Raw genomic sequence first — 23,785 nt, 5'->3', positions numbered from 1 at the left:
TAGCTATGTTCTATTCTACCCAATGAAACCATCCTCTGTACTGGACATGTAAGGCCTAGGGTTTTGCAAATCACACATCTGAATTGGAAATGTGTTTATTCACCTATTGATCAATGGAGGCCTACTCTAAAATATGAAGAGACTGCAGACATGCTTAGACATATTAGAAAAATAAATGGATTAGCTAATTACAATATAACATTGTGGAATGTAACTTAATGACAAAATATATATTTTTTAGACAATTTGGCCTTTCATAAAATAATGAATAAAATATAAACTCATGAGTATACAACACATTATGAACACCTGTTTCCATGACTTTGAATGACCAGGTGAAAGCTATGATCCCTTATTGATGTCACTTGTTAAATCCACTTCAATCAGTGTAGATGAAGGGAAGGAGACAGGTTAAAGAAGGAACTCAATATTGGGAAGGTGTTCCTAATGTTTGGTATACTCTTTGTCTATTGAGTGAGTTCATCTGCACAATATAACCTAACCTCAAAATGGTCCATGGTAATAATCAAATATTTGGCACAATTACATAGCTCCAGTGTTGCTGGGTGGGTATCCCCATAGCTGGCTTCTGTACCCTGGGTTGAGATTGTAACTGGTAAAACAAAACATTATGGACCAGTTTCCAGATCACAGCATAGGTCATTTCAATGGCGAATTTCCATTGAACATGCTTTTCAGTCTAGGACTAGGGTTAATCTGTGTCCAGGAAAACTGCCCTAAGTGTTGTTAATGCAAAGAAAACACAAAAAAGCTGTATCTGTAACGTTACATATCAAAATAGTCTGTGGATTCAAACTTGTCTAGAACAATGCATAAACATGGCAATTTCATCTACATACTAGCTATTAAATGTAAAAAATGTTCATGTTAATTTGAGCTATGTTAACTTTAATGTAACACTGTAGTTAGTACTTTTATATCATACAACTATCCACAATTTACAATGCTAGTGGTGGAAATCAAATCAGCATGAGTGACAACTGATCAGGACTAGTTAAATTAGTATTAATATGAACAAATGTGCATCAATATTGCTTTGGTGTCACACTGTCATGTAGGTACACTACCATTCAGAAGTTTGGGGTCACTTAGAAATGTCCTCGTTTTTTAAAAGCACATTTTTTTTACACTAAGACACTAATGTACTTGTCCTCTTGCTAAGTTGTGCACCGGGGCCTCCCACTCTTTCTATTCTGGTTAGAGTCAGTTTGCGCTGTTCTGTGAGTAGTACACCGCGTTGTACGAGATCTTCAGTTTCTTGACAATTTCTCGCATGGAATAGCCTTCATTTCTCAGAACTAGAATAGACTGACAAGTTTCAGAATAAAGTCTTTGTTACTGGCCATTTTGAGCCTGTAATTGAAACCACAAATGCTGATGCTCCAGATACTCAACCAGTCTAAAGGCCAGTTTTATTGCTTCCTTAATCAGAACAGATTTCAGCTGTGCTAACATAATTGCAAAAGGGTTTCTAAAGATCAATTAGCCTTTTAAAATGATACACTTGGATAAGCTAACACAACATGCACAGGAGTGATGGTTGCTGATAATGGGCCTCTGTACGCCTATGTAGATATTCCTTTTTTTTTTTTTCCAATCAACCGTTTCCAGCTACAATAGTCATTTACAACACTAACGTCTACACTGTATTTCTGATCAATTTGATATTATTTTAATGGACAAAGTGTTTTTCTTTCAAAAACAAGGACATTTCAAAGTGACCTCAAACTTTTCAATGATAATGTAGGTACACTGCCATGAAGGTACACTGTAGGCTTTGGCGCTCAGTAACTCAGACATTACAGGTCTTGAGTGGTTCAGGAAGAGCATGGCGCCAGCAAAGGCAAGTTCATGGGTTTCAATTCCTGCTGGAATTACATACACATGCTACAATTGTACGCTATCCACTCACTGCACTGTACGTTGCTTTGGATAAAAGTGGCATACTTGTATGATTACATACAAATTAAACCCCATTCATAACCCCTTGCATATCTATAATTATCAAAAATAGATTAAGGCAAAGTATGTGTCCTGTAACTACATGGTGTTTGAATATCACCTTGCCGATGAAGAGCCTCGGTACGTGTATTCTGTAACTACATGGTGTTTGAATATCACCTTGCCGATGAAGAGCCTTGGTACGTGTATTCTGTAACTACATGGTGTTTGAATATCACCATGCAGATGAAGAGCCTCGGTACTTCTATTCTGTAACTACATGGTGCTTGAATATCACCATGCCGATGAAGAGCCATGGTACTTGTATTCTGTAACTACATGGTGCTTGAACATCACCATGCAGATGAAGAGCCTCGGTACTTGTATTCTGTAACTACACAGTGTTTGAATATCACCATGCCAATGAAGAGCCTCTACATGTATTCTGAGAAATTAAGGAAAAAGTGGAAGTGAGTGGCATTTCAAATGGGCACAGTCAAACGTCTTCCTCTATGGGAAATAAATCTTACAATGGAAATCAGAGCCATTTTAAAATAGAGGCACAAACTACTAAATAAGTATACATGCATTAGCAGCTCCTGTAAAGCTTCCTTACCAGAACCTGAAGTTGCCTTATGCTTGGCCAATGTGGAGTGTAGTAGGCCCCATATTCATTTTGATCTCAAAGGTAAAAACGGATCCTATATCAGCACTCCTACTCTTGAAACACTTTTTGAATATGGGCCCAGACATCTCTTTAGCTCTTCCTGTAGTGATTTCTACTAAATAACTTTTGCTGCGTTTATACAGGCAGCCTTATTCTGATTGGTCAAAAGACCAATTAGTGAAAACCAATCAGATCTAAAAAAATATCTGATGTGATTGGTCAAAAGAACAATTAGTGGGAAAAATAAACAGTGGTGTCCTCAGTCTGGTCCCAGATCTAGTTCTGTTTTACCAACTATGGTCAATGTCACATCAATGACCATAGGAGTTGGCAAGACAGCACAAACACATCTGGGACCAGGCTAGTATCCTCATAGTAGCGAGAGGTGGTGGTGGTCATTATCAGTAACAGTAGTAGAGCTGAGAGCGTAGCCCCCTGAAGGTGTCGTCATCCCTGGCACCACCACCAGGCTGCTCCCCTTCAAACAGCATGGAGTCTGGGAGGACTACGCCCTCTAGAGGATCTGGCTGGCAGAACTCCACTATAAACTCCTCCTCAGAGTCCAGTAAAGTCTTTGACCAGGCTGACATGTCAAGGTGTCTGGCCACTCCACCATACTCCTCTGGCAGGACGGATTGAGGAATTTTGCGGTGCAGAGAGCGCAGGTCTGACCCGTGGAGAACGTACTGTATGAAAAAATAAGGGAATTATGTTAGGCTGATGTCACACAATCACAAAGGATCCTACGGTACTTCAAGAGGGCTTCTGCCCCATGTTCATTTGATTAGGTTTATTCATAATGGCTTTAAAACACTTTGAAAATCACTGAAATCATATCACAACTGTTATACGAGATAAATGTAATCTGAATGCAGTGATCAAATTAACAGGTTACCATGTACAGAAAAAGGAGGATATGTAGAAAGACTCCATATTATGTAAAAGACAAAGAAATGAAACTCACCCTCTCTGCCATCTTCTCCTTCAGGAAAGGCTTAATTATTGCAAAGATCCCTTTGAAAATCCGGGGCTCATTTATGATGTTAACAGCCTTGATTCTTATTGGGAAGCTATCCTGAAATCCAACATTAAAATGTCTGTTATTGACAGAAGACACAAGCCATATCTCGAGGGTGTTATGTTTTCAACAAAACATATTTGATAAGATACATATTCTAGATAGACCTCCGTGTATTTTGATCATGCTTCATCATGATCATTTTGATCAAACTTAAATAACAGAACAATAACAAGGTCTTTGATGGCTTACCTGAAGGATGCTGACAACCTTCTTGGCCAGGAACGGGCCCGGATTGGATGCCTGGGACAAGCCCACCCCAGTGTAGTCTGCTAAGATGACGATCCCATTCACCTGAGTCTCCTCTGGCTGAATCAGCTTCTCCAGAGTCAGGTAAACGGCCCGGATGTTGTCCTCAAATGGATAGTCATTTGCTTTCCATTTTCCTGTTGTAAAATAACGTATATTTAGTAACTCTGAAAAAGGCCAAGCATAGGACAATCTGAATCAGTTTTAGCAAGGCTATTATCGGACATGTTTTCAAGATTTAAAAAATTATAGATGTTTATGGGCAGCTATTAGCGCCTATGTCATGCATTATAGTGCATTATACATAGGTCATAAGGGATAGTAAGTAAATGCACTTATAATGCCGGTTTAGGTCAAGCAGACAACCAATTTCCTTCTTGTATGAATTAAAGTATTATATGAAGAGGGTGTTCATATAAAGTATTATTCTATTCTTCTATGAAGACAGTGTTCATATAAAGTATTTCCAAATAAAGATCAAAAAATGAGTTAGAGTGCTTCTAGGACATAAAACCCTTCTAGGACATAAAAGAACAGTAGATAGTGTGAGCTAACACACTGACCAGGTCTAAGACAGAGGATGTAGCATCCATTAAGGTCCGGATGGGGCAGAACGGTCAGGAAGCCCAGGTCTAACACATGTTTGACCGTGGAGGGCTTCAGGTCCTGGAAGACCTCGGGCCAGGCCCGCCGGCTGGTGTGGTAGTTGAGGAGCAGCTGCATGGCACGGTCATAGTCAAACTTCCTGTTGGATGGACAAGGAGACGGGACAGGTCATCATTATGTAAGCTTCAAGATAGAACATCTTCAATAAGATGACACCAGGGCCCTTATTCATAAAGTGCCTTAGAGTATAGGTTCAGCGTTGCCATTCAAATCATAATAATATGATTTTATGGACAGGGGGACCTGATCCTAGATCCGACCTACTGTGAGACGCTTAAGGCCAGTTTCCTGGATCATTGTACAGAGAGCATTATGGGTAGTTACTGTAGTGCATCATGCTTTACCTGGCCCGTAGGAAGCGCAGGAGAAAGGCATCGTCCAGCCTGGTCCGGAGGTTAGGCTGCTCCTTCAGCACCATGTCCCTCAGGGCCTGTGCGTCTCTCAGCCTCCACTCTGGCTTCTCCTGTAGCTCCTCCCGGGCCTTGGCCACCAGCTCAGGAGTCAGAGTGCAGGAGTAGACGGGCGGGGGAGGGCCAGGGAACCAGTGACCAGCCGCTGGTTGTTCCAGAGAAGGAGACCCAAGATCAATGTGCCTCATGGGCTCACTTTCTTCAGACATCATTTTGGCCACTAAAATGTGTATGAATACCACATAAATGTCGGGATTAAACAACACAGCAGAAATATTCGTGGTACCAAAAAAATGGATTGGAGATCATCACAAGACCGTAGAAGGACGTGCGAAATACCACAATTACCACTAGACATCGCTGAGGTCATCGGCAATTAGTCATACACTGTAGCCACACAATTGACTGTATTCTCTAGTCTAGCAGACAGCAACAGCAGTGACCTAAACAAAATACATATCTTGAAAACATTGCCTTGTAAACATGTATACATTTCTCATAATTGCTGATTTTGACAGCGCTGCACTCGTGACGCTGAGGCTAGCTGCACGCCACTGCGGCTTCAGAATCCCAGCCAATGGAATTAGTATTTCCAGGGTCGATTTTTTTTTTGTAATATATCATAATTCCATGTCGATTTTCTGAACGTTTTATCAAGACAAATGCTTGCTAAATCATAACAGAACCTGTAAACAACAAACCAACCTGCCTGGAGCAATCCGCGGACAGTTCCGGGTGGTGCGACATTTCTTCTCTCGTTGGAGAGTGTGATGAACTGCGTCACTCTTCTTCTTCTTCTATGGTATATTGGCGATTGCAGAATTGAATGTGCATCCCGCATTCTACTGTTCAGAATGGAAACAAGACTCCCCCAAAAACGGACTCCCCCAAATATTTTTTAATAACGACCAAATTACCACATTTTTATTTAACCAAATCAAACAACCGAATGTTAAAATAAATGAACACATCTGATCCTTACACAGGCTGAAGAGGAGACTAGGCTGCAGGACTTGCTACATTGTAACAACAAATCATCATCAAAACTCACTTCATTGTATTTAGATGGTGATTTTGGTAGCCTACTACTGTAATGAATCTCTTGGTTTGTCTTTTGTGTGATATACCCACAGCTAAATATGCTATTGGGAATTGTGTTGGGTTTAGTTTGATTTATTTTCAATTAGCATTCATGCATTTATGTGTATTAAATAAAAAATATAATTTATGATACACTTGATATTTCATCCTTGTCAGCCTGTCAGCCTGTCAGCCTAAAACTGTTAACCTCGGCCTACTATAATGTAACGTTAAATCCAGGTTTTAAACGCACATTTTATCCAATAGATGGTGCAATTGCACCACAGACTTCAGATGATAGGTTTACACCCGACACCAGGGATAGGCAACTTGGCCTACACCCCTAGTGTAGGTTTTAGGCCTATCATTCACTTTTCATCGGAGTGGATTGGTCCCCATTGCTGACAGGTGTATAAAATTGAGCACACAGCCATGCAATCTCCATAGACAAACATTGGCAGTTGAATGGCCCATACTGAAGAGCTTAGTGACTTTCAACGTAGCACCATCACAGGATGCAACCTTTCTAACAAGTTAGTTTGTCAAATTTCTGCCCTGCTAGGTCTGTCACGGTCAACTGTAAGGGCTGTGAAGTGGAAATGGCTAAGAGCAACAACGGCTCAGCCGCGAAGTGGTAGGCCACATAAGCTAACAGAACAGGATCACAGAGTGCTGAAGCGCGTAGCGTGTAAAAATCGTCTGTCCTCGGTTGCAACACTTACTACTGAGTTCCAAACTCTCTGTGGAAGCAATGTTAGAACAATAACTGTTCGTCGGGAGCTTCATGAAATAGGTTTCCATTACAGAGCAGCCGCACACAATCCTAAGATCACCATGCGCAATGCCATACGTTGGCTGGAGTGGTGTAAAGCTCACTGCCATTGGACTCTGGAGCAGCAGAAACCTGTTCTCATGAGTGATGAAGCATGCTTCTCCATCCGACTGATGAATCTGAGTTTGGCGGATGCCAGGAGAACGCTACCTGCCCTGATACATAGTGCCAACTGTAAAGTTTGGTGGAGGAGGAATAAGGGTCTGGGGCTGTTGTTCATGGTTCGGGCTAGGCCCAATAGTTCCAGTAAAGGGAAATCTTAACACTACAGTGTACAATGACATTGTAGACAATTCTGTACTTTCAACTTTGTGGCAACAGTTTGTGGAAAGTGCTGAACTGTTTCAGCATGACAATACCACCGTGCACAAAGCGAGGTCCATACAGAAGTAGTTGTCAAGATTGGTGTGGAAGAACTTGACTGGCTTGCACAGAACCCTCACCTCAACCCCATCAAACACCTTTGGGATGAATTGGAACGCCGACTGCTAGCCAGGCCTAATCACCCAACATCAGTGTCTGACCTCACTATTGCTCTTGTGGCTGAATGAAAGCTAATCAATGCAGAAATGTTCCAACATCTAGTGGAAAGTTCCATGTTTCATGAGCTGAAATAAAAAGATCCTAGACATTTTCCATAAGCACAAAATGCTTATTTCTCTTCAATTATCTGCACAAATTTGTTTACATGCCTATTAGTGAGCATTTCTCTTTTGGCAAGATAATACATCCACCTGACAGGTGTGGCATATCAAGAAGCTGATTAAACAGAATGCTCATTACACAGGTGCAGCTTGTTCTGTGACAATAAAAGGCCACTCTAAAATGTGCAGTTTTGTCACAAAACACGATGCCACAGATGTCTCAAGTTTTGAGGGTGCGTACAATTGGCATGCTAACTGCAGGAATGTTGAACAGAGCTGTTGCCAGAGAATTGAATGTTAATTTCTCTACCATAAGCCACCTCCAATGTCATTTTAGAGAATTTGTCAGTATGCCAACCGGCATCACACCCGCAGACCACGTGTAACCACGTCAACCCAGGACCTTCACATCCGGCTTCTTTACCTGCGCCACCCGAACAGATGATGATCCTGAGGAATATTTCTGTCTGTAATAAAGCCCTTTTGTGGGGAAAAACTCATTCTGATTGGCTGGTCCTGGCTCCCCAGTGAGTTGGCCTAACTCCTAAGTGGGTGAGCCTAAAGCCTCCCAGGCTTTTGGCTGCACCCCTGCCCAGTCATGTGAAATGTATGCATTGGCCTGATTTGACTAATTTCATTCTATGAACTCTAACTCAGTAAAACATTTTTTTTACTCAAATCTTTTGGGTCCCAAATAAAATAACTCGCAAGCCGGTTTTGGCCTGCACACTACACAGATTGAGCCCATTGAATTGAACGCTTGCTTTACAAGTGATCTTCTTGAGGCTTCGAGGGACTTGTCAGAAAAATGATAAATAGATACAGTTGAAGTCAGAGGTTTACATACACCTTAGCCAAATACATTTAAACTCAGTTTTTAACTATTCCTGACATTTAATCCTAGTAAGAATTTTCTGTCTAAGGTCAGTTAGGATCACCACTTTATCATTAAGAATGTGAAATGTCAGAATAATAGTAGAGAGAATGATTTATTTTAGTTTTTATTTCTTTCATCACATTACCAGTCGGACAGAAGTTTACATACACTCAAATAGTATTTGGTAGCATTGTCTTTAAATTGTTTAACTTGGGTCAAACGTTTCGGGAACCCTTCTACAAGCTTCCCACAATAAGTTCGGTGAATTTTGACTCATTCCTTCTGACAGAGCTGGTGTAACTGAGTCAGGATGTAGGCCTCCTTGCTCGCACACACTTTTTCAGTTCTGCCAACAAATATTCTATAGTATTGAGGCCAGGACCTTGTGATGGTCACTCCAATACCTTGACTTTGTTGTCCTTAAGCCATTTTGCCACAACTTTGGAAGTATGCTTGGGGTCATTGTTCACTTGGAAGACCCATTTGCGACCAAGCTTAATGTTTCTTTCTCATGATGCCATCTATTTTGTGAAGTGCACCAGTCCCTCCTGCAGCAAAGCACCCCCACGACATGATGCTGCCACCCCCGTGCTTCACGGTTGGGATGTTGTTCTTTGGCTTGCAAGCCTCCCACTTCTTCCTCCAAACATAACAATGGTCATTATGGCCAAAGAGTTTTATTTTTGTTTCATCAGACCAGAGGACATTTTCCAAAAAGTACGATCTTTGTTCCCATGTGCAGTTGCAAACCGTAGTCTGGCTTTTTTAATGGCAGTTTTGGAGCAGTGTCTTCCTTGCTGAGCGGCCTTTCAGGTTGTCGATATAGGACTAATTTGACTGTGGATATAGATACTTTTGTACCTGTTTCCTCCAGCATCTTCACAAGGTCCTTTGCTGTTGTTCTGGGATTGATTTGCACTTGGCACCAAAGTACGTTCATCTCTAGGAGACAGACCGCTTCTCCTTCCTGAGCGGTATGACGGCTGCGCGGTCCCATGGTGTTTATACTTGCGTACTATTGTTTGTACAGATGAACGTAGTACCTTCAGGTGTTTGGAAAATGCTCCCAAGGATGAACCAGACTTGTGGAGGTCTACAATTGTTTTTCTGAGTTCTTGGCTGATTTCTTTACATTTTCCCATGATGTCAAGCAAAGAGTTTGAAGGTATGTAAACTTCCGACTTCAACTATAGACCATAGCCTATATTGAATTGTCGCTGTTCCATGCTCCTGAACATGCCTGTAAGATAACACTACTCCAAAAATTGGACCACAATAACAAACTCATAGTAGGCCTATTGTGAGAAATGGAGGGAAACGAGGAAGGGGCGGCGATAGGCTACATACAACATGCTGGAAAAAAAGAGTTGTTTGAGTCCACCTATGATGAAATGCCTAGTCCGTAACCCATCATAAAAGGCATTAATAGTGGGGAAGATATCACTGACATTTCTTCTTTACTCAAGAGGAAATATTGGAAAAGCTTTGAAGTGAGGCGCCTGCTTCCTTTCACCTCTATCTGCAATTACTTTATGACCTTTTATCAGCCTGAAGAAACACACCTACTAATTATCCTGACGATGCACTGCCACGTAGGCAACAGCTTGTATCATTCGTCACCCACTGGCCACACACTGGTTGAACCAAAAACATTTCCACATCCTTTCAATAAAATCAAGTTTAATCAACCTGGAATAGACGTTGAATTGACGTCTATGCCCAGTGGTCAGACACTAAAAAACAGCCAACAAGCAGTTTAAACTGGTTTTGAAATGTCACTCCAAATCTTTAGCCAGGGTTAACCTGTCCTTGATAAAGAAACATTGGATACCATTATGGCCATTGGTTATCATCCATGTTACAATAGCATAATTATTGAGAAATACTCATCTTTATTGTAGGCTTCATCTTCATAATCACAGCTTAGTTATAACTCAGGACAGTAAAATGAAGATAACAAACCATCTCGTTTGCTCATTCACTTAACTTGTACAATATTGACTTAGCCAGCAAAGTGTTAGAGTGTGACAGGGGAAGACCTCTGAAATAATGCTAACAAAATGTTATATTTTTCCTCCTGACATAAGGGTTTACCAGAAGCTATCCTGCTACATTTACAGTTAATCTCCTACAGTTTAAGGTTGCATGTCCTTTTGTACGTTAACATCTGCTCTTATTGAAATAAAGCACAGTACAATGCAATGTAAAAAATAAACCTTGACATTTTATTCATCTTCACATTGTAAGGTGAAACACATTGCCCATCTTTGCAGTACAAGGCGGTACAGATGACAAGGCACCATGTATTTTGTCATGTAGTTATAATAATGTCACAAAATAACATTCTATGGTAAAAAAAAAAAAAAAAAACACTACAAGGTCTTTACAGTTGAACTGAAGATAAAAATGGAATGGGTAAAACATTATGAATTCATCAACCTGTAAATGCCTGTTGCAGGATAAATCCATGTTAAAGTTTACATAACTGGCCATACATGGATTTAACATTTTACTTCATGGGTTGGTTATGAAGGCTTCTTCTAACCCATTGCTTTGTACAACATATAATAATATGATTAAATTATATCTTTACATTAATAGATCTAGTATATAAATCCAAAAATGGATGTATTAACTACAGATTGCCCCATTTAAGTCTATCAAAAGTGTGCCAGTTCGAGCATGTGTCCATTAGGACTATGGATGTATTTTTTTTATCAGCATGAATTTGATTAATAAAAGCCCCACTTTTATTCCATAGGCTGGGATCAGCACTATGCAGCTGTTGCAAGAGCGCATTTTTCACTGGCGATCCACTGGTTTCAAAAGCAATGATTGATAGGCAGCTTAAACTTGTTGAATTCAACCACTATTGTGTTCAAATATACATTACATTTGTGAACAGCCATCCAACAACAACCACAATCCGTAAGGCGCAAATAGCTAAATGAGAGAGCAGCAGTGTGATTCACATCAATGCGCTATGCAGATATCAATAGTAAATTATATCCGTATCGCCATAGACTACACCCCGGCTGTCATCCTTACCTCCAAGCGTTTATTCAAATTTAATCATTTATGGATACCGACAGCAGTTGCACCATTGGAAGACATAGCTTGGACTGTAGCCTACAAAAGCCCATTCCTGCTCTTTTCCTGAGATCCATCAAACACGTGTGGTGTGTCGTCGTAGTGGACTCTGATTTGTGGTCAGACTCGCTCAGGTTGAACAAATTTAAATGTGCGCCTTTTTTCAATGATGATGCGAATGTCATTGAGAAAACAGAGAAGTGTCAAATATTTTTTTCGCAATCATCCTGTTTGAAGTAATCATCTAGTTTTTCCAAAAGTATGTCATCTGATTGCAATATTTTTGCTTGTAACGTAACGGGTTATAGTTTTTTGTAATCCCTTACATGTAATCCGTTACTCCCCAACTCTGGTATTAAATTAACTGAGCTGTTTTAATTCAAACATTTAAGCTTTTTACTACACAACTAGCGAATTCCAGTGCATATAGACAGGGATATCTTAAACCTGGATTTCAATGCACCACAACTGTCATACGGCAAGTACACGATAACTTTAAAAAGCTAAATATGTCCTTTCAGAACCAATTGACTGCCTATCATACCTGTATATCTCCATCTGTCACATAATTACATTATTTAAAAACATGATAATATCATTGTATTCTTTTTTCTGGGTACAAGTTGTAAGTGACTATATCAGTCAACAAAACTTGTATTGCCATTGACAACCATCTTTAAAATACTGTGTAACAACAACATCATGATCTGCCTCATCACAGATATGAGGCCTGTTTGTAACATTTATACAATTGAAATGTGATTAAGAAAACCTATCTAACATGTATACAGTCATATTTTATTTACCAATTCATAATTTGAACTCTGTGTATAAAGACATAGATAACCTGTACAGCTACAGTACCAGTCAAAAGTTTGGACACATCTACTCATTCAAGGGTTTTTCTTTAATTTTACAATTTTCTACATTGTAGGACAATAGTGAAGACATCAAAACTATTAAATAATACATGTGGAATCATGTAGTAACCAAAAAAGTGTTAAACAAATTCAAATATATTTTATATTTGGGATTCTTCAAAGTAGCCACCCTTTTCCTTGATGACAGCTTTGCACACTCTTGGCATTCTCTCAACCAGCTTCATGAGGTAGTCACCTGGAATGCATTTCAATTAACAGGTGTGCCTTGTTAAAAGTTAATTTGTGGAATTTCTTTCCTTCTTAATGCATTTGAGCCAATCAGTTGTGTTGTGACCAGGTAGGGTGGGTATACAGAAGAGAGCCCTATTTGGTGAAAAACCAAGTCCATATTATGTCAAGAACAGCTCAAATAAGCAAAGAGAAATGACAATACATCACTACTTCAAGACATGAAGGTCAGGCAATACAGAACATTTCAAGTGCAGTCGCAAAAACCATCAAGCACTATGATTAAACTGGCTCTCATGAGGACCGCCACAGGAAAGGAAGACCCAGAGTTACCTCTGCTGCAGAAGATAAATTAATTAGAATAACTGCACCTCAGATTGCAGCCCAAATAAATGCTTCACAGAGTTCAAGAAACACACATCTCAACATCAGCTGTTCAGAGGAGACTGCGCGAATCAGGCCTTCATCGTCGAATTGCTGCAAAGAAACCACTACTAAAGGACAGCAGTGATACACCATCAGATCTATTCGGCGCTTAGTGGTACCGTCATTTGTTTTTCAACAGGACAATGACAAAAAATACACCTCCAGGCTGTGTAAGGGTTATTTGACCAAGAAGGAGAGTGACGGAGTCCTGCATCCGATGACCTGGCCTCCACAATCACCCGACCTCAACCCAATTGAGATGGTATGGGATGAGTTGAACCACAGAGTGAAGAAAAAGCAGCCAACAAGTGCTCAGCATATGTGGGAACTCCTTCAAGATGGTTGGAAAAGCATTCCAGGTGAAGCTGGTTGAGCAAATGCCAATAGTGTGCAAAGCTGTCATCAACTATTTTGGTTACTACATGATTCCATATGTGTTATGTCATAGTTTTGATATCTTCACTAATATTCTACAATGTAGAAAATAGTATAAATAAAGAAAAACCCTTGTATGAGTAGGTGTGTCCAAACCTTTGACTGGTGCTGTATGTCAAAGAGCATACTGTATCAAATTTCCCATGAATGAGGTTGTTCTAGCCGTTTGCAATTTCAGCTTGATACTACATGCAATAATATGAGTAGGCCTACCGTAGGTACTGTACCTTAGCTGGGGATTAGTTTACTAATGTATCCCAACTGTACAGTACACTCCCTGAGATTTTTGGAAAATATGTATTTCTCACTAATGAGAATTGTTGTTGCACCTTTCTACTGAGCATGTTTACAGAGAAACATATGCTAGCAAAGATGGTAAAAAAAATTTGTTGGATGGGTTTGTGGGGTCCAGTTCTGTGTTAGATGGCTTCTTGCTTGGTGATGGTGAGCTGAGGGATGGAGATAGGATGCTTGGGCACAGTGGCTATAACCCCTTGAGCCATTTTATAGTGTTCTGAACTGGAGACTGTGGGAGGAGAGGGGATTGGGGTTCCAGGAGTGGCTGCAACAAACCAGAAATGATCAATTAGTGGAGGAATTAACAATAGTCGGGTTAACACACAAATCAACATATATATCTTGTGGCATGGCATTACTTGAAAAAATATTAATATATTCAAACAAGGAATAAGTACATTTGTGAAATTTTCTGAGGTTATTAAAAATGTTAATAAAAAATAACATACATTTACTTTGACAAAGCAAGCCTGATTAGTCTCTTTGAATAACTTCTTTGTGGATTATTCTGCCAAGCTTGTGTGTCCTTCCAACTACCTGACTCTGTTACACATGGCAGTGGATTGATGCCACTGAGCTCACTGTTGGTTGTGAATCTCAAGGATTTTTTGTCTAATTTTGGGGTCAGTGTCCGGGACACAGCTTTCAGTGCTTTTTAATCCAGAACTAGGCTTAATCTGTCTCTGGGGAACCAACACTTGGAGTTGGACCTTTGGGGTCTGGCATGTAGTTATTGATACTCACAGATTTGGCCATTGTGGATGGAAGTAGCCATGTTGCTTGAAACGATGGCATTGTTGCTGAGGTGTTCCTGAACCAGATGTGGATGCAGAGAGTGAGGTGTGTGAGGTGCCTCAGTAGCAGAACCTGAGGAAAACAACACAACATACACCAACCCCCCAAACAGTTAATTTTCTCCTACACTGTCCTTCGGTAATAGAGTATGATATTCAACTAGCATTCTATCATATTGAAGAGTGTAAACTTCTCAAACCAATAGAACTCACGGAAAGTTGTTTGTATTAAATTATTTTGGCATTAGATTGAGACCTTTTACTTTCTTTGTAACAATATCAAGATGTCTAACCTCCTAAGAGCATCTCTTGGAGCAGGTTGTCAATCTTGGCCATGCCAAAGAGTTTGACAAACTGTATCTGTTCGATCATCTGCCAGGTGATGCTCTGTAGTGTGGGCAGCAGCAGGAGCAACTCTCCGAAGCGTCCCCGGGAGTCATACTGCCGGTCGTTGATGTAGTCCTCTAGGCTGACCTGAACCTGGTACCGCATCCGCTTGATCTTACCTGGGTCACTCAGACCTTTGGCATCTGGAGCAGGAGAGAGTAGGCATTTGGTTAACATCTTGGTCACTCGCTGCACAGACACGTTGCTCATATAACAAGCATTCTTAGTCACTAGTTTAGTTGCTCACTGGTTACATCGTTTTTTGTTTTGCAACATAAATGTTACTGCCCTAGAATGCTTCATATGATGTCTCACTGTTTGAATCAGATGATAGGCTGTTCATTTTAAAAGTGACGTTGTGTTCCATGTAATACCTGGATCGAAGAAAACAATGGCTTTCAAACAAGCATATTCATTGTCGTCTATCTGGAGTTCCTGGAAGGACAGCACTAGCTCGTCCAGAATCCTCACTGCTACCCGGCACACTTCCATCTCCGGGCAGTTCCGGGGAATAATGTGGTCATTTCCTATAAGGAACAGAAACCAATAAATGCCATGTATACCGAATCACTCTGTGATTTTTTGATGATTTTGCCCCCCTCCCAAACAAATATCATATTGCTAGCATAACTCTTATATAACTAGTCTATTATATTACATAACTATTATATGACATGGTGTAATTATAATAATAATATTACTTTGGTGTGTGCTTATATTTTTACAAGTGTGTATCAGTTATCATATGCATGCGTTAATTGGAAATGTGATTTTTGCATATACCAAATCCACCTGAGACACCCTCGGAGAATGGGGTCACTGCCAGGGTCTACCATTATTAATGATGACCCTGGAGCAATTAGATGGTGTACAGTAGCTAATATCTTATCTTGAGTTTACCTAGTAACAGGAGGTCCTTGTACAACATAGACCTCTTTGCAGCTCCAATCAGAAGATTCTCTCCTGCATGGGCTCGCAGCAATGCCACCTGAAATAAAGGAAAGCCTTTCATTATTAATCACTGGGCAAAAACTTGTTGAATCAACCAAGGTTGCCAGGTGAACGGTGTTTCCCCCGACACATTGGTGCGGCTGGCTTCTGGGTTGGATGTGCGCTGTGTTAAGAAGCTGTGCGGCTTGGTTGGGTTGTGTATCGGAGGACACATGACTTTCAACCTTTGTCTCTCCCGAGCCCGTATGGGAGTTGTAGCGATGAGACAAGATAGTAGCTACTAAACAATTGGATACCATGAAGCGAAAACGGGGTAAAAAAAAAACGTTAAAAAACACAGCCTCTGAACTTCTCTATGAAACAATGCATTTTATTTTTTATTAACCTTTTTTTAACCTTTATTTAATTAGCCAAGTCAGTTAAGAACAAATTCTTATTTACGATAATGGCCAACACCGGCCCAATCTGGACGACGCTGGGACAATTGTGCGCCACCCTACGGGACTCCCAATCACGGCTGGTTGTTATACAGCCTTGATTCAAACCAGGGTGTCTGTAGTGACACCTCAAGCACTGAGATGCAGTGCCTTAGACCACTGCGCCACTCGGGAGCCCCAATTTGATAAGACATGGAAAATATTACATAACTTCTGCCAATCATACCTAACCATTAAACAAGTAACCTTTCATACCACCCTTAAGGTCACTGAAGAGCTAACCAGAGATTCTCACAGAGAGAGAGTCAAGTCAATGTGTGAGGATACACCTGATGGATCCCTCACTAATTCAACATCAGCAAATCAGTTACCAAAGCCCTGGTTGTCACGGTGTTAATGATTCTGGAATCGTTCTGATCAGAGATACAACTATCAAACTAGCTCATCATATTCTAACTGGATTCAGAGGTCTTAAAATACCATACTCAAAATGCTGATCGAAGAGCTTTATATTCCCTGGACACAGCTTCAAGTTGTTATTTTTAAGAATCACAATAATGTCATTATCAGACTGGTTTCTGGCCTTATATTGCATGCTTTTTAGTCCAGGACAAAACAGCCATTAAAATGCAGTACCCCTGAATGAGAGTAGTATGGTTTAGTCTAACCTAGTCTGTCACTGTTAAATCTAATGCAACCTTACCTGGTCATCCAGGGGCAGGTCACAGAAGGCAGGGATGTACTTGGCCCATTCCACCAACACCAGCAGCTGCTGTTTCATTGATTCACACACATCTGTGATGGTCGCTACCTTTTTTGTCCTGATGTCACCATTCAGTATAGGTCCAGGTGAGGATATCTACACATACAGAATTAAAAATGAATGAGTCTCCTATGTATTCATAGCCAAATTATGAACAGAATTTATTTAACCAAAATAAATTAAACTCCATTCCATTCTATTCAGTACAACTGGGGCAAATAAAAATGAGTTTTAAACGCTTACATGATTTCGATCGAAAAAGCCATATCCATGGGCCTTACCTGTCTTGAGAGTACATCTGCCTGGATAAGTGCATTGATAGATGGTAAACTGCTGTCTTCATAGCTAGATCTCCTAGTGCTGATTCTGTCTCTCTCGTTTTGTACAGCTGAGAAACAATAGAAACATAAACCGCGGCTATCAGAATAGAATAAATACTCTATTGTTCCCTAGAAATGGTTTAGTCAAAGCACTCCCCATTTTCTCAGACACAAACCTACAAAGTCATTCAACTCAAATATTCCATTCCATGTGCAGTAAAAAAAAACACATGTAATAAACAGTGCATAGATTATCTGACAGACATTCATAGTTCCTAGTGGGTTATTAGCATTGACTCAGAACAGCATTGGGAGAAAACATTCTCCCAGGGCTGATGTGTTTATTAGTATGTGTGGCTATAACTCCCTCACAGAAGTTTTCGCTCAGCATAAGCTGGTCATAGAATTCAGTGAATCATGGAGTGAACATTAACAAAGTGCTGCTCTCGTGGCTCTTGCAACATACCCTACTCTGAGCCATGAGCAGTCCCAATGGCTCTGCTCCTCTCTACAATTCTACGACAGGGACTGGCTGATACAAATGGAACGTTCTAGTTCTAGGTTATACCTTACCAGAGATGATTAAATCATAACTGCTAGTGTCATCACATTGTGTAGAGACTGAGTATAATACGTAATAACACAATATGGCTAGATAGGCCACTCTCAATGTTGTCATTCTTTAATTCTAATTACCATTTGAATGAAGTTGAATGAATTGTATACCTTCTTTTTTCATGCCAGCTCGAAAGCATTTCTTCAATCGACAGTATCTGCATTGATTCCTCTTGTCTTTGTCCACAATGCACTGTCTGCTGAACCTGGGAAGTGAGTTTGAAGAGGGCTTGATTATTAAGGGCCTATTGAGTAGATTGCAGTTAGAAGACTCTTGTAGAATATGCCAGTGCTATTGCAACCTACTGTAGAATGTTGAAGTCTATTGGTTTCTCTCAAGGCCTAACTACATCAGTTTGATATTGCAACTGTCAATGAACACCCCCATCTATGTACAGGTGCTGTATCCCAATCCCAAAACCTGTCAAATGTAATAGTATTTTATTGTAAATGCTCAAGGATACGATGGTCACTGTCTTTGCTCTTGTGTGTAATATTGGCCTAAACCTCACCTGCATGAATACATGTGGTTTTTGCGAACGCTTCGACGGAAGAAGCCTTTGCAGCCGTCACAGCTGGAGGCCCCATAGTGTTTGCCCGTGGCCCTGTCCCCACAGATGGCACACAGGGTGCCCGCTCCGAGGTGGTTGGCTGCATTCATGTTGGCACTCTCAGCCGGCGAGGAGTCTGAAGCAACAATGAACAAAGACATATTTTATACAGTATATTTTAGATGTGCGTATCACGCTATGCTTAAGAGTATGGAGTGAGAGATAGAGAGAAATATTCCTTATCAAGTCAGGGGCTCTTTGGGCCATCAATGTTGGAGATGAGCTAGAGGATATGTGCAGTTATGTGATCCAAAATCAAAACTAAAAGATATTTATGAGGGCTATATAAAGTAATTAAATAATGAACTGCTATGTTGGTGGAAGATAACCTGAGCGAGTGTAGGGATGGATGTTATGGAATAACTAGTGGTCAACAGTTTGAGAGAACTAGAGGAAAGGTCATTCATTTAAATCATTTGTTACTACAAAATGTGAAAAATGTAATCTTTTTTTAAAACTCTTAGGTCTCTCAGTCCTCATTTATTGACTAATATAATCAATATATTGACTGAATATAACTTAGAGGGACAATAGTGAATGACCTAACTAACTAACTGACATACTTTCAAAGAAAACAGATATTTTGATTCATTTCAAAAGGTGAGAGCGACATTAATTGGTTGACTGCATCAGGTGATTACATTAAAGTCAGTGGCATTGCTGGTTACTCTTATACTGCTTATACATCACATTAAGTTACTCTTATTAATACCTGTGCAGTAAAGCTGTAATTAAACTAGTAACATCTAAAGTAGAAATAAACGACACACTGTATTGTATGCTGTTTAAGTATCATAAAACAATTGAATTTTGTGAGGATTAAACAGTACAATAATTAAGGCATATCAAAGATATTGGCCATGCAATGCAAGTGTCTTTCAAGGGTCTTTTTCATCCTGCAAGGAAGTTGTTTCATTTTAGAATCAGGTTCACAGCCAAATGTCATGGGAGAGTAGAAAGGACACTTTCTCACCTTCAAAAAGCATATATCATGCTGTCACACAACATTTTATGGACCTCAAAATGCCGAACATAGATGTAGGTAACGAGAGATATGTCCATGTCTCTTAAATCACTATCGCATAGTATGAATATCTATTCGTTGTAATTCTATCTAAAGTGAAATATGACCACTATACCATAACAATCTACATGTTACAACAGGAGAAGGTAATTCTCTACCAAATGGTTGTTTCACCACCAAATTATCCAGATGCATTGTATGTATTGTGCAAAACCCCTGAATGTTTTACAACTGCAAGAAGAGGGGATAATATTATCATGAAAGAAGCACATTATCATCCATTAGCATCCAATACAAGATGGACAACTGAGAGCTGCTCTTGATAACAGCAACTAAAACCCTCCGTCCACAACTGACCTGTCCAAAAGTTTAACGTATGGGTGGTCCTGGGAATCAAACCCACTATCCTGGTGTTGAACGCCATCCTCTACCAACTGAGCTACAGAAGACCAGTTTAATAGCTAAAAGTCTCAAAGTTCAACCAGGTAATGTGTAACTCTGACTCACCTGAGCCCATGGAGAGAACTTGCATGTTTTCAAACTCCAGGGTGGTATAGGCTGGGTCCAGGGCATCGCTATAGTCTGCCATATCCATGTCTACTAGTTCTTTGGACAAACAAATTCCCTCTCAGCTACCTGACAGTGGGGAAAAAGATTTGTCCAAGAGGCTAAGTGCCCCCCCTGCACCCCTCCTCCCCCTTCTCCCATATTTGGCCAAGCTCCTCCTCATAAAAGTAGATAGAGATACCTCTAAGTATTCGATGGGGACAGTCTCTCCTCCAGAGCTCCGGAGGAGGAGGCCATGAGGAGCCTGGTTGTGACTGACAGGAGGAGCCTCCTCCCAGTTAGGCTGCTAACCAGAGGAGGGCTGGGGTGAATGTCAAGTTGATATTTAACTATATTCCTCTATTGGTGTATCACAGTTGTTTTTCTCTCAAAGATAACATAACTTGGAACTTTCAATCTTTCCCTTCTCTCTCTCTCTCTCTCTCCTTCCTTCTTTCTCTGTCCACCGTGCTGTCAGTAATAGATCAACGATTATACTATGAGAGACATAAAATGTTGAATCTCAGCCAAATCATTGTGCTTTACTTGCTTGACATCACCTCTTGTTGTTTCCTGCCAGTTTAAACCAGTTGTCCATCAGATAACTGAATGTCTTTGACCAAAAATTGGAAGCTCCACCTGTAGGCCTTTCAAAGAATGCCGAGACACTCTTACCCCACGCCTTCAGCACCAAAAAAAGCATCTTATCATATGGATTCTTATTGCAATCTGATATCACACCGATTATTTTAGCCTTATAGCTAAATGTCTTAATCAAATGTATACTCAACGTGAAGAGAGGTGCAGCTCAACAGGAAGTAATGCATAATGAGGGGGCCTGCCAACAGTCTGGATTCAGATCTACAGTACCAGTCGAAAGTTTGGACACACCTACTCATTCAAGGGTTTTTATTTATTTTTGCTATTTTTTACACTGTAGAATAATTGTGAAGACATCAAAACTATAAAATAACACATATGGAATCATATAGTAACCAAAAAAGTGTTAAACAAATCAAAATATATTTTATATTTGATATTCTTCAAAGTAGCCACCATTTGCCTTGATGACAGCTTTAAACACTCTTGGCATTCTCTCAACCAGCTTCATGAGGTAGTCACCTGGAATGCATTTCAATGAACATGGAATTTATTTTCTTCGTAATGCGCTTGAGCCAATCAGTTGTGCTGTGACAAGGTAGGGGTGGTATGCAGAAGTCCATATTATGGCAAGAACAGCTCAAATAAGCAAGGGGAAACAACAGTCCATCATTACTTTAAGACATGAAGGTCAGTCAATATGGAAAATTTCAAGAACTTTGAAAGTTTCTTCAAGTGCAGTCGCAAAAATCATCAAGCGCTATGATGAAACTGTCTCTCATGAGGACTGCCACAGGAAAGGAAGACCCAGAATTACCTCTGGTGCAGAGGATAAGTATATATTTTTATTTTATTTTTCTATTTAACCTTTACTTAACCAGGTAGGCTAGTTGAGAACAGGTTCTTATTTACAACTGCAACCTGGCCAATATAAATTATAGCAGTGTGAATAGACAACAACACAGGGTTACACATGGAGTAAACAATAAACAAGTCAATAACACAGTATAATTTTTTTTTTTAAAGTCTATATACATTGTGTGCAAAAGGCATGAGGAGGTAGGCGAATAATTACAATTTAGCAGATTAACACTGGAGAGATAAATGATCAGATAGGTAGAGATACTGGTGTGCAAAAGAGCAGAAAAGTACCTAAAAACAGTATGGGGATGAGGTAGGTAAATTGGGTGGGCTATTTACCAATGGACTATGTACAGCTGCAGTTATCGGTTAGCTGCTCAGATGGCAGATGTTTAAAGTTGGTGAGGGAGATAAAAGTCTCCAACTTCAACGATTTTTGCAATTCGTTCCAGTCACAGGCAGCAGAGAACTGGAAGGAAAGGCGGCCAAATGAGGTGTTGGCTTTAGGGATGATCAGTGAGATACACCTGCTGGAGCGCGTGGTACGGGTGGGTGTTGCCATCGTGACCAGTGAACTGAGATAAGGCAGAGCTTTACCTAGCATGGACTTGTAGATGAGCTGGAGCCATATTAGAGTTACAAGCCAGCAATTGCAGCCCAAATAAATGCTTCACAGAGTTCAAGTAAACAGACACATCTCAACATCAACTGTTCAGAAGAGACTGCGTGAATCCGGCCTTCATGGTCAAATTGCTGTAAAGAAACCCCTACTAAAGGACACCAATAATAAGAAGAGACTTGTTTGGGCCAAGAAACACGAGCAATGGACATTAATCGGTGGAAATCGGTCCAAATTTGAGATTTTTGGTTCCAAACGCAGTGTCTTTGTGAGAAGTAGAGTAGGTGAACGGGTGATCTCTGCATGTGTGGTTCCCACCGTGAAGCTTGGATGGTGGTGTGATGGTGTGGGGGTGCTTTGCTGGTGACACTGTCGGTCATTTATTTAGAATTCTAGGCGCACTTAACCAGCATGGCTACCACAGCATTCTGCAGTGAAATGCCATCAGATCTGGTTTGCTCTTAGTTGGACTGTCATTTGTTTTTCAACAGGACAATGACCCAACACACCTCCAGGCTGTGTAAGAGCTATTTGACCAAGAAGGAGAGTGATGGAGTGCTGCATCAGATGACCTGGCCTCCACAATCATCCGACCTCAACCCAATTGAGACGAGACGGTTTGGGATGAGTTGGACCGCAGAGTGAAGGAAAAGCAGCCTACAAGTGCTCAGCATATGTGGGAACTCCTTCAAGACTGTTGGAAAAGCATTCCAGGTGAAGCTGGTTGAGAGTCAAAGGGAAAGGGTGGCCTTTGCCTTGTTTAACAATTGTTTGGTTACTACATGGATCCATATGTGTTATTTCATAGTTTTGATATTATTCTACAATGTTAGAAATGGTAAAAAAAAATAAAGATAAACCCTTGTTGTGTCTAAACTTTTGACTGGTACTGTACTTCCAAATGTAATATGTCTCTGGTAAATCTCAGTTAATTATTTCGTAATAAACGAGGAAAATAACTATTGCTGAAAATAACTTGTTGCCTTTTTGCAAAGGAGTTCACTGTTTCACAAAATGCTGTACACACTTTACATACAAAGCAGTGTGACCCAACTCTCCAGAAACTTGCTCCTTAGCGTCACATTCAAGACTTGTAGAGCACTTTTTGGTCACTAATGTCATTGGTTTGTGATGGTAGGAGCCTATGTTTGTAGGACTGCATTGGGATACGTTCAAGTAACGTATTAGAAAGCTTCCAGCAGGATTAACAATGTAAAGTGGCTAAACAATAATTTGAGAACAGAATGCGCTGTCAGAGAAGTATTATAATACTCTAAAGTTTACTATTATATGTTCATAAAATGACATTAAACATTGAATACAGTTGAGTATTAACTCGAATACAGTAAACATTTGTTTCCGCCGGCCTGTAAAGCTACTGATTTTAGAAGAATAAATGTTGCAGAATACGCAAATAAGGTGGCCCCACAGCATG

The 23,785-nt window shown here is 40.3% G+C and overlaps 2 protein-coding genes across 8 annotated transcripts in view; both read right to left on the bottom strand.

Annotated features, from left to right (window-relative positions):
* Window positions 1–79: 79 nt before the first annotated feature.
* LOC118360721 (alpha-tocopherol transfer protein-like) lies at window positions 80–5,862 on the bottom strand. 4 transcript variants are annotated; one of them, XM_035740063.2, is made up of 7 exons: window positions 5,738–5,800; window positions 5,381–5,475; window positions 4,967–5,252; window positions 4,520–4,701; window positions 3,900–4,093; window positions 3,594–3,704; window positions 80–3,315 (listed from the first exon to the last, which is right to left on the bottom strand). In XM_035740063.2, exons 2-7 carry the CDS (start codon window positions 5,400–5,402, stop codon window positions 3,031–3,033), a joined length of 1,080 nt encoding a protein of 359 aa, XP_035595956.1. In that variant the 5' UTR covers window positions 5,403–5,475; window positions 5,738–5,800; the 3' UTR covers window positions 80–3,030. The 4 variants fall into 4 exon arrangements, with proteins under 4 accessions (XP_035595956.1, XP_035595957.1, XP_035595958.1 ...); XM_035740064.2 differs by lacking the exon at window positions 5,381–5,475 and having other exon boundaries at window positions 5,738–5,862; XM_035740065.2 differs by lacking the exon at window positions 5,381–5,475 and having other exon boundaries at window positions 5,742–5,818.
* A 4,805-nt stretch (window positions 5,863–10,667) lies between these two features.
* Window positions 10,668–23,785, bottom strand: part of LOC118360713 (hepatocyte nuclear factor 4-alpha-like) — a 28,625-nt gene continuing 15,507 nt past the window's right edge. For 2 of the 4 annotated variants that reach the window (XM_035740049.2, XM_035740051.2), the window contains 9 exons: window positions 18,602–18,776; window positions 18,171–18,295; window positions 17,436–17,542; window positions 17,095–17,250; window positions 15,904–15,991; window positions 15,378–15,530; window positions 14,910–15,146; window positions 14,567–14,689; window positions 10,668–14,087 (listed from right to left, as the gene is read on the bottom strand). In XM_035740049.2, coding sequence (XP_035595942.1) covers window positions 13,945–14,087; window positions 14,567–14,689; window positions 14,910–15,146; window positions 15,378–15,530; window positions 15,904–15,991; window positions 17,095–17,250; window positions 17,436–17,542; window positions 18,171–18,295; window positions 18,602–18,776 — 1,307 coding nt within the window. In that variant the 3' untranslated portion in view covers window positions 10,668–13,944. Of the gene's footprint in view, window positions 14,088–14,566; window positions 14,690–14,909; window positions 15,147–15,377; window positions 15,531–15,903; window positions 15,992–17,094; window positions 17,251–17,435; window positions 17,543–18,170; window positions 18,296–18,601; window positions 18,777–20,231; window positions 20,383–23,785 lie in introns of those variants that run through there. The other 2 variants (XM_035740046.2, XM_035740050.2) reach the window with 2 other exon arrangements.

Source organism: Oncorhynchus keta, chromosome 28 (assembly GCF_023373465.1).
Source record: "Oncorhynchus keta strain PuntledgeMale-10-30-2019 chromosome 28, Oket_V2, whole genome shotgun sequence".
Taxonomy (NCBI): Eukaryota; Metazoa; Chordata; class Actinopteri; order Salmoniformes; family Salmonidae; genus Oncorhynchus; species Oncorhynchus keta.
This window is presented reverse-complemented; position numbering and strand designations above follow the sequence as displayed.